Raw genomic sequence first — 10,345 nt, forward strand, 5'->3', positions numbered from 1 at the left:
ATTATAATATAAATTTATAATGACAGTAATTTAACAAAAAAGAGGACTCCAGATTGATTTCATGCTTACATTGTAGGCTGTCTCACACACATTCAGGTTTTAGCCTATAAATCATTAAATATTAAAAAATGTAAAGACATTTTAGATGATTACGCTTGTGTTCATTTGTGAAAACAGCAACAGGACGAGTTATAATTATCTAGTTCTACTAAAGTTTCACAAAACAGCATGAAAGTTAACCAGCATGCATACAAACAGGACTTGTGCTGGAGGAAAGAAAAAGGAAGTGACGTAATAGTCGTTTTGCGAACTTCCGCCTTGCACGTGTGTTTACTAAAAATGAGGGGCGAGCTACCGGTAGCCCAAACAGCTCGTTAATAAATAGCCTGTTTTTTTAGCATTAGCTCTTCGTGTGTCGGATAAAAGATGGGAAAGCTGAACGTGGTGGTGATGAGATATTTATCTCGAGATGACTTCCGCGTCCTGACCGCCGTAAGTACCGAGCTAACCGAGCCGGGCCAGAACCGGGCTAACCGAGCTAAAATGTCCCGCACGTAGTTCGGTGACTGTAACCAGCGGCACGGCGGTGTCAGTGAACGTAATGCGAGCCGAAACTTTTGTTTTGCACGAAGCAGAAAATGGTTCTGAAGGGGTTTGGTTCTGTTGACGTGTGGTGTAAACACAGGTGGCTAAATTAGCTTGTGTTTTGGATTCAGCCTCATAGCTGATAGGGTTGTCCTTAGCCAATATTTCCAAGCCTCATTTTTTTTAGCTCAGTATGATTTAATGAATTAACTAGAACTGGTTATAACCTGGTGGTTTAGCATCACTAAATGTTATGACATGAGCAGAGGGAGTGTCTAAATGCCAAAAAAAAGCTGTTCTCAGTCTTACCAGTTTGTCTTTCTGCTTTCTGGCAGTGTTTTTCCCCACACTGATGTTCACGTTCTCTTCCTCTCTGAATTCCCCTGGCACAGGTCGAGATGGGGATGAAGAACCACGAGATCGTCCCGGTCAGCCTTCTGTCGTCCATCGCGAGCCTCAGGCACGGTGGCTGCAACAAGATCCTCAGGGAGCTCGTCAAACACAAACTCGTGGCCTACGAACGTACAAAAAGTAAGAGCTGGCGTTTCGCTGCACGCCGGGATCGAAGACGATGGCCGTGTAGGTCAGTTGTCTGATGCGCTGTGTGCTGGTTTTAGCTGTGCAGGGCTACAGGTTGAACTACGGAGGGTATGACTACCTGGCTCTGAAGACTTTGTGCTCCAGAGACGTGATCCTGTCTGTTGGCAACCAGATGGGTGTGGGCAAAGAGTCAGGTGAGAAAACAAACCCCATGATATTCACTTAAAATAAAGGGTACAGTGATTGAACTTTGCAGGAAATGTGTTACAGAGGCACAAAAGTGTTGTAGACATAAACTAATAACCCACTTCAGTTCGAGATGGGCTTTGTGGTGATATTTTTTTTTGCCTTCTTACCTGTAATCACAAAATGGTGTTAAAAGATATAATAAAACTAACATTTAATTATTACCACAGTCTTTCCCTACACAAAAATACTTAATCCAAATGTTCTGTTCACTTTGTGTAGATATATATATTGTAGCGAGTCCAGATGGGGAGCAGTACGCTCTGAAGCTTCACAGACTGGGTCGTACCTCCTTCAGGAACCTTAAAAACAAGAGGGATTACCACAAACACAGGAAGAACATGTCCTGGCTTTACCTCTCTCGTCTCTCTGCCATGAAGGAGTTTGCCTACATGAAGGTAACAAGTCAAACAACGGGAAGTTGTGAAGAACGGGAAAATAAGAAAATGTGCAATCATTTTGTGTTGCCTGTTTTTCAATTTTCTCCTCACTCCTCCCAGGCTCTGTATGATCGAGGCTTTCCTGTTCCCAAACCCGTGGACTATAACAGGCATGCTGTTGTGATGGAGCTCATCAACGGGTATCCTCTGTACGTAAACAGGCTGTTTCTCCCTTTACATGCTGCATGGTACACGCCAATGTGTTTCCCTCGCTTCATATTTGCGCGTTATCCCGCTCTTGCAGGTGTCAGGTTCACGAGCTGCAGGATCCAGCTGCTCTGTACAGTGAGTTCATGGACCTTATTGTCAAGCTGGCCAACCACGGCCTAATTCATGGAGACTTTAACGAGTTCAACCTGATGCTGGATGACCAGGACCACATCACTATGATTGACTTCCCCCAGATGGTGTCTACGTCACACCCCAATGCTGAATGGTCGGTTCTTCTTTAATTTCAGAGTTCAGGTCAGTGTAATTATCAAAAGAGAAACAGTTTCCTTACCACACCGATCGTTTTCTGCAGGTACTTTGACCGCGACGTGAAGTGCATCAGGGATTTCTTTGCAAAGAGATATAATTATGAAAGTGAGCTGTTTCCAACTTTCAAGGACATCAGGTATCTGCTTACATTTTATAGGTTAAAGCAAATTCCTTTACGTGCACTGTGAACCCGCTCGAAGCATTCCTGACAGCTATTTGTGAAGTTTTTTGTTTGTAGTTCTAACAAGAGCTGTTTTTCCTCCTGTTGGTTCTCACAGGCGCTCCTATTCTCTAGATGTTGAAGTCTCAGCCAGTGGATTCACAAAGGATCTGGAGACAAATGGTGCATTGCTAGACCCAGCTGGGCCTGAGGAAGAAAGCGATGAAGAAGAGGAGGCAACAGACGAAGAGGCAGAAGTAGTGGAGGAGAGTGTGGACATGGAGGAATATAAACAAGCAGTGCTGGAACTGGAGGGGTTGAAAGTCAGTGAAACAGACGCGAAGATACAAGATCAGGAGGAGGAAATCGGTTACGAAACAAAAGAAGTAGCTGCAGTGGCATCAGCTGATGAAGCTGACGAGGAAACAGGGAAGGAGTTTGAGGAAGAGTTGAAGGAAGCAGAGGATGAGTGCCCGGAGCTCACAGACCTTTCTGCCTCCAACAGGGAGTTTAAACCTTTCAGGTAAACTAAGTGGAACGATGAAACAATAAACCCTCAAGATATTAGGTTCTTTCTTATTTATAAGGCTTTAAAATAAAATAGTTTTGTCAACTGGAACCCCATTCAACAAGACCTAATTTGTCCTTAACATGCTTTGATTACCCTTCTTTACAAAAAAAACCCAAATTCTTTAAAAACACCTGAAATATTTGAGTAATTTCTACATTGTTAATGTTTATTACATTCATTAAGCTACAGTGATATCTTAAATTTACATGGGATCAGTACTCTGAGTCAGTGATGATGTGAAGTGTATCCGTGAGACAGAAGAAGAAAAAACAGCTTCATAAAAACCTGCAACTGCGATCTTACCTCTGAGAGCGAGCAATAAAGCAATCACAAAATTTAATGGTCAATAAATTCAGGTTGAATTTGGTGATTAGCATTAAGTCGATCCACCAAACACACAGCTCATCGCTCAGCACAGACAAGGGCTGCAGGAACCAATGTTTCAACTGTTTGAAGACCTTTGCTTTAAAATGTGCTGCCTGTAATTACTGCAAAGCATCGTTAGGACTTGCCGCAGAGGCATGGGGGAGAATGAGTGGACCTGCTGAGAAGCTTAAAGCGAGGATAACATAAAAAATTAACTCACTCCAGATTAACTTCCCTAACTGCAGCAGTAAGGTACTTTATAAGAAAATGTCCAACCACATCAGTGGCTTGGACTCTGTTCAAAGAATGAAAAACAAAGGTTTCCTCACACATTGTCTATACTTAAGCAAGCAGTTCAGGTTTATTTTGCAACCCATTTGCATATTTGCTGTATATTATTTTAACTTGTAATCCAAGTTATTCATGAGTCAAATTCCGTAGCTCATTTAAAATTTATGAACAAGAAATTTAATTTGTATCATAGTATCAGTTGGATGTTTTTTTCTGCTGCAGAGACTCAGACAGTCTTCAGCACGTCGCAGAACATAGAAGAAGAACAGACAGTGAAGCCACGATGGGCAGCATCGGGAGCTGCTCCACCATACCACCGGTAAGCATTGGCTTGCACTGTTGTCTGTAGGTGTGGCCGAGGGAGCAGGGTGTAGTGTTACATCATTTAAAGTACAAATCTACCCTCTGATGTGAAGACACAAAAGCACAAGTTTACCTGGAAACAATTTATCTGTCATAGAGAAAAGCTGTTAAATCCTGTTAAGTGCAATGAGAGTTTGTAAAAGGTTGTGATTTTTATAGACAACATGTCTTCGTATTGCTGCTGTGCTCGCAGACACATAAATGGTGAGCTTGTCCATTCTGTCCTAACTCGTTGGCGTTGCTCGTTCTGCAGGAAGTCGTCCGTCAGAAAGTCCGGCGGCAGCTCACCAAAGAGCAGAAGTCGGCACAAAGGAGGCGTCTGCAGAAGGGAGAGGCCAACCTGGTGACCAAATCCAGAAGAGAGAACCAAAGTACTATCAAGTCCAGCATGGAGACCGCCTCCTTCTGGGGATAAGTGATCATCAGGGGGGACAGAGAATTCATGTCAGCGTGCCTTTTGTTCGTCTCCTGGGAATAATTTTAAACACACGATAGATGGAAGAAAAATCACTGTGCAACCAGTCATCTGTTTTCTACTGTTGTGAAGAAATCGAAGAGGACTGACAAAAGGAAATTCAACTGACTTTTATCTGTCTGAACATGAGGACTGGGCATTTTACAATTTCAACTTGTCTGTTTTACAAACAGTCCAATGTAATTATTGATCATTTCTTACAATAAAGTGGTGTTATTTACAACGACAGTGCATGACTGCTGAGCTGTGTTGGCTTCTAATCAAAACAGTGAGACTAACAGGAAACAACCCTGATTGTTTCACATCACATCTAGTGAAGTAAAACATCATTTGTTTCTTCATCGAACATCCACAAAACTTACATACGTTTGCAATAAACAGAAATCCAAAATAAATTGTTTTTATCAGAGTTACTGCTCTGCTTTGGTATTTTGCATTGAATAATAATCAGAAAGCTTTTCTTCATGTTAAACTCTAACTATCGGGCTTACAAACACGATTTTTGCAGTAAATACACCTGCTTCATCAACAAAAAATCCAACGCAGGACGAGAAAATCAGGAGAACATGGTAGCTAAGAAACTGCTTTTTCTTCAGAATTTGCCTAATTTATGTGTAAAGTTTTAAAAAAGGGAGTTGAATTCTCACTTGAACAAAGACCATTCACACTGAAGAGGCTGAATGGAGCTCAGACCCCAGGCTTAGTGGGTTCAATTTTGAGGGTGAAGTCAAAAAAATATCCCTCCCCCCTCATGTCCTCGTTACCACTCGATGGATAAACTCACCCATGAGATGCCAGACACTACTACACAAATGGGCTGATCATATTTTTTGTTTTCTAAAGCAAAGAAAAATTGTGTTTTCTGATTCACTTGGCAACTTTGAGCGGGTCTCAAACTGTCCGGCTCTGTTCGGGGATTAGCCAGCTGCACGGCCAGAGGGGAGGGGCTCCACATTCCAGCTCCTCACCTCTGTTTGTGTGCATGAGCCGGAGGAGCGAGGGGCCCTCTGAGCTAATTGGCAGGGAGAGTGACAAAGGTGGTCCGCTTCAAAAGAGAGACCCTGGTGAGATGTTCACACTGCAGCGGAGGAGGAAGGGAGGGACGAAGTTTCGGGGTGGTGGAGACGCCTTCATATTTTTGGACTTGCCCCCCGTCCTGAGCTGGGAGAGTAGAGGGGGCTGCTAACTTTCAGTGTCATGTTTTGGTGGCAGCAGTGAAACCAAACTTGGGGTGAAGATGAGTTGTGTGAAACTGGAAGAGAGCATCATGTCCTACCTGTCACAGAGTGAGACTCACACCAGCCCCAAAGACTGTAAGTTACTTTAAAGCTTAGATTTAAAGGAAAATGGATGCTTTTCTTTTTTTTTGTGTGTGTGATTATTTTAGTGGAGTATTGTTGCAGGCCTTCATATCACTGCTGTAAGTTATCCTTGCTACCACAAATTGCATTGCTGTAATTTTTTAGCACAGAAACCAGGATTCTGGGAATATGAATATGAACACCATATGGAAGGTTAGAATGAGCTCAAGTGTTAAAAACTGCTGATCTGAATAAATTCTGGGGCGTTTCCTTCAGCTTCTAATTCCACTTAGATAAACACACCAAGGAATGTTGGTGTACCATATCTTCTGGTTTGTATATATTTAACAACTAAGAGCTAAGGAATGAAATGTTTTATTGTATTAAACTTCTTATATAATCACATGTATCAATTAGAGTAAAATCCAGGCTGGTAAAAACATTTTAATTATAAATACAGTATTTTGCACATTGAGATCGTTAGTTAGTGAATGCTTTTATCAGAGTGACAACCTTGTGTGTGCAGTGAATGTGGTGGCTATTCTCCATAACTTCTGGGAGCAGAAGCAGGCAGCTCCGTTCAGTGATCCAGCTGGTGAATCGGACAGTTTTGGTGGAAAGATCCAGACAGAAAGCCTTCTGTTGTACGAGTCTGCACCTTCTCCCGGTCCTCCATACGTCTGCTACGTCACACTTCCTAGAGGAAGCTGCTTTGGCAACTATAAGGTGAGTTTGTTGTCATTGCTGCTGTTTATTATTATCCCTTCACTTGGTAGTTTTTTTTGCATGCTTCTACTACAATTAATGACTCAAAGTGCTGGTGGAAACCAACCAAAGTAAACTTCAATATATTTATCCTGCTTGATGCAAGATCTGTTCTAAATTATCCAAAAGTAAAACAGGAGGAGGCAAAAAAACAGTAATATCAGCTGTTAATGTAGTCATAGTTAACATTTATTGGTCGTAACTTTGATCTAAAGTTGATGAGCCATTTCATAAAGCTATGGGAAAAAGTTGTTGAAGCCAGGTTAAAAAGTGAAGTGATGACCAGTGAGCAGCGGTATGGTTTCATGCCAAGAAAGAGCACTAAGATGCAAAGTTTGCTTTGAGAGTGTTGATAAAGGTGTTTAGGGAACGTCAGAAGGAGCTGTACTGTGTCTTTGTGGACATAGAGAAAGTTAGACATAACTGACATCATGTGGACATGAACAGAGAAGGGATAGTGGATATAATGAACAAAGGCTGCTGAATATGGAGCTGCCAGGGAGGAGGAAAAGAGGAAGACCACAGAGAAGGTTCATGGATGTGGTGGAGGAGATGCAGAGGGTTGGTGTTGGTGTGACCTAAATGAGAGGGAAATTTCTTACATTCAAGTGGATCTTTATCCTTGACATTACTGTTCATTTTATGATGCTTCTCAATGTGGTAATTGTGACCCAAACAGCAGCCACACCAGCTCAGAGGTCTTGTGATTAGTTGTGTCTGAATGTCTCTAGTGTCCTAACTTCAACAGTGATTTGTTTTCTGATCCCACGATTAGCTGCAGTGACGTGTAAAATCACCCAACACTGTAAAAATATGTTGCACATCCAACTTTCAGTGTTTCCAACTTTCTCATCTTGCTCCCATCGTGCATTATTTTTGGTTTTACATTTGAACCCCTTCATGCCATCATCGTCCTCAGGTGTGTGACACGCAAGCGGAGGCTCGCAGGGATGCTGCTCGCGTGGCTCTGATGAACTCGCTTGTGAACGAGCTGCCCTGTCGGCGAATCAGCCCCGAGTTCATCGCGCAGAGCTTGAACCAGGCGGTCAGAGAGAGTGCTGTGAGTGCAAGAAACCACGGGTGCTCATTGGCGTGATCAGTCTCATAATGAAACACTGATCCACTCTGCTGTCTGTGTAAAGGTGTCTTTGGATGATGCGTGTGATTCAAGCACCAGTATAGGAACCTACAGCCTGCTGCTCCACTCCTACACGGGAAGGACCATGCTGGAGTTCCAGGTGAAACAGAGAGTCATTGTGCAAAATGTTACTTTTTTATAACCCTGCTCATAAATCACGAGCAGCATTAAGAGATCTTGTAAATTGTACAAATAATCAGACTCAGAGCTTCGGTGTTATACTTTCTACTTAATTAGAAAATATTAATCCAAACACTGAGAGGCAATGCAGCCTTTTAACAACTTCATTATGTTTCTAGTTTTCACCTAGCCTCAGTATTTGATCCGGACAGAAGGTTGAGGTATGAAACACCCAATATTTCTACCTTTGTGTAAATAAACATGACTGCAGACAGGAGGTTAAGAGTTGGAGGAAATGGGTTCATTATCATTCCTACTTCAACTCGTGAAAAATGGAGACCCTCTAGGAAATACACACACACACACACACACACACTACATGAATGCACATACATTCACCTGAATCTAGACACACTGCAACCAGCACACACAGTTTCAAACACAAGGTTTGCACCTTTGTTCAGTTTATAGATGCAGTCACTTGAACATGTAACACAGAAAACAGAGCAAACAACTCAAGAAAGCCAATGTCTGATGTTTTCCATCTGTGTCCCATTAGATCAGTTTCAGTTAATGTACAGTGTTAGTGTTTAACACGAATGTGACCGGCTCCTAAAACATGACAGCTGCTGCTTCGTAAATCAGATTGAAGCTTGTGTTACATTTATGACTTGTGACATCCTGTCAAACCTGTCGCTCACAGTTTAGGCATGAGTTTGCTTTGCAACACTAACAGGTACTGATTTAGATGTTAGAGTTTGTTTGTTTTTTTCATTACTCATTCACACCCTCATCTCTCGGTAGGAGATGATGACTGTTTTCCAGTTGCTGCACTGGAACGGGACACTGAAGGCCCTGAAGGAAAGGCAGTGCTCTCGACAGGTACGAAGCTAGACGATTACCAGGGGCGGACCTAAGGGGTGGCCAGGGGGGCGCCATACCCAACAATGACTTAACATGGCAACTAAAAGGGCCTCTAACGTAATCACAGAACAGAAATTGCCTTAAAAAAAATATATTTTTGCTCAATCATTTAGATTTTGTTTTTCATATTGGATGAAAGTTAAAAATAAAAGTTTCAACATTGCATTTGAACATGGTGCCTGTGTATGTAAATGTCTTTCGCAAAACGTAAGAAAAAGATTGTACTAAACAACTATATTACCTACAGCTGTGTACCACACAGGAAAATTAATATCAGTGATGATCTAAAACCTCTAAAACCTTTCTACTTCTGCCCATGACAACTTCATATTTCATTTATACTGACAGCAAACTCTGCTATGATGTAGTTCTTACTTCCTGTCTCTCCCGTGTCCCAGAGTGTGATTTCCTATTACTCTCAGCGGGGGCTTGATGAGTACATGCGTAGCAGCATGGCTCTGGATTGGCTCGGACGGGAGCAGAGGTCACCAGGCCTTCTCGGAACGGAGCTGCAGGTGGCGCAGAGGGAGCTGGTGCTGGCCCGACGTCGAGGCACAGAGCTACGCTTCTACAAGGAAAAAACAGAGATCCTTAGCTTGGCTCTGAGCCAAGCATATATTCACCACACACCTGACGTTTTTGACCAGTCGCCAAGTCACACACACCAGCAGGAACAACTTCCGTTACACATATTATACGACCAGGACGCAGAAGTCCAGATGTCCTCACCCTGTCGTCCTTCACCAACTCTTCATAACGCAACACAATATTTTAACACAGAGGTGCCCTGCAGGAGCCCTTCACCATGTTCACAGCAGTTCTTTGTGCCTTTAGATAACCTTGAATAAACAGAGGAAGAAATTACAACCAAAAAAAAAAAACAAACCTTGAGAAGTCATGGCTGTTACAGAGAACAGAACAAACTCATGGTGTCTGGGTTTTCTGTAAACGTTTTTGATTTCAATAATTACAGGAACAGATATTGGGATTAGAAGTATTTTATTAACACTTGAACATTTTTAATAGTCTAATATCACATTTACTTTATGAAAATAAAACCTAAAAGACTCAAAGCTTGTTATTCACAACTCTAATCACAAGACACACTTTTAGTTCAGTTTAATCAATCCCTAGAAAACGTATTGACATTAACACTGTAACCTTTTTTTATATAAAGTGTATGCTCCTTTGCTCTAACACATTTTTATTTAGGTTCAGTTTTGTTTTGTTTTTTCTTTAATGTACAGTGTGATCTGTAATATAAAGTACAGGAATTTGAAATTTTCTTAATTTTTGTCTGTTTAATATTTAACCCACCCAGCATTTCAGTGCCTTTCCCTGCTTTGCTGCTCCCTGTGTAGCTTTTACATTTTTTGACAAGAACTTACTACAGTCATTAAATGTACTATGTGTTTTGTTATTAAATGTATCTGGTGTTGTCGAAAGAGCAGCCTAAGTGAAATACTTTTAGACTTGTGTGTTAGTTTGTACAATATACCAGGTTGGCATTTAGTTCAAAAGCCTGAGTGTAGTCAGAATTTATAACTATATTTATATTTAGAAATAAATAGGTTTTTCTT

General features: G+C 41.7%; 2 protein-coding genes across 2 annotated transcripts; both read left to right on the forward strand.

The window, feature by feature from the left end:
• Positions 1–297: 297 nt before the first annotated feature.
• On the forward strand, positions 298–4,745 carry riok2 (RIO kinase 2 (yeast)). Its single transcript, XM_017413654.2, has 10 exons — positions 298–492; positions 978–1,116; positions 1,203–1,319; positions 1,594–1,769; positions 1,872–1,960; positions 2,056–2,247; positions 2,335–2,427; positions 2,570–2,974; positions 3,902–3,998; positions 4,296–4,745. Exons 1-10 carry the CDS (start codon positions 427–429, stop codon positions 4,455–4,457), a joined length of 1,536 nt encoding a protein of 511 aa, XP_017269143.1. The 5' UTR covers positions 298–426; the 3' UTR covers positions 4,458–4,745.
• A 785-nt stretch (positions 4,746–5,530) lies between these two features.
• On the forward strand, positions 5,531–10,210 carry LOC108234566 (protein limb expression 1). Its single transcript, XM_017413838.3, has 6 exons — positions 5,531–5,830; positions 6,345–6,544; positions 7,503–7,643; positions 7,726–7,821; positions 8,646–8,723; positions 9,164–10,210. Exons 1-6 carry the CDS (start codon positions 5,755–5,757, stop codon positions 9,611–9,613), a joined length of 1,041 nt encoding a protein of 346 aa, XP_017269327.1. The 5' UTR covers positions 5,531–5,754; the 3' UTR covers positions 9,614–10,210.
• Positions 10,211–10,345: the final 135 nt, after the last annotated feature.

The sequence above is a fragment of the Kryptolebias marmoratus genome, linkage group LG1 (genome assembly GCF_001649575.2).
Source record: "Kryptolebias marmoratus isolate JLee-2015 linkage group LG1, ASM164957v2, whole genome shotgun sequence".
Lineage (NCBI taxonomy): Eukaryota > Metazoa > Chordata > Actinopteri > Cyprinodontiformes > Rivulidae > Kryptolebias > Kryptolebias marmoratus.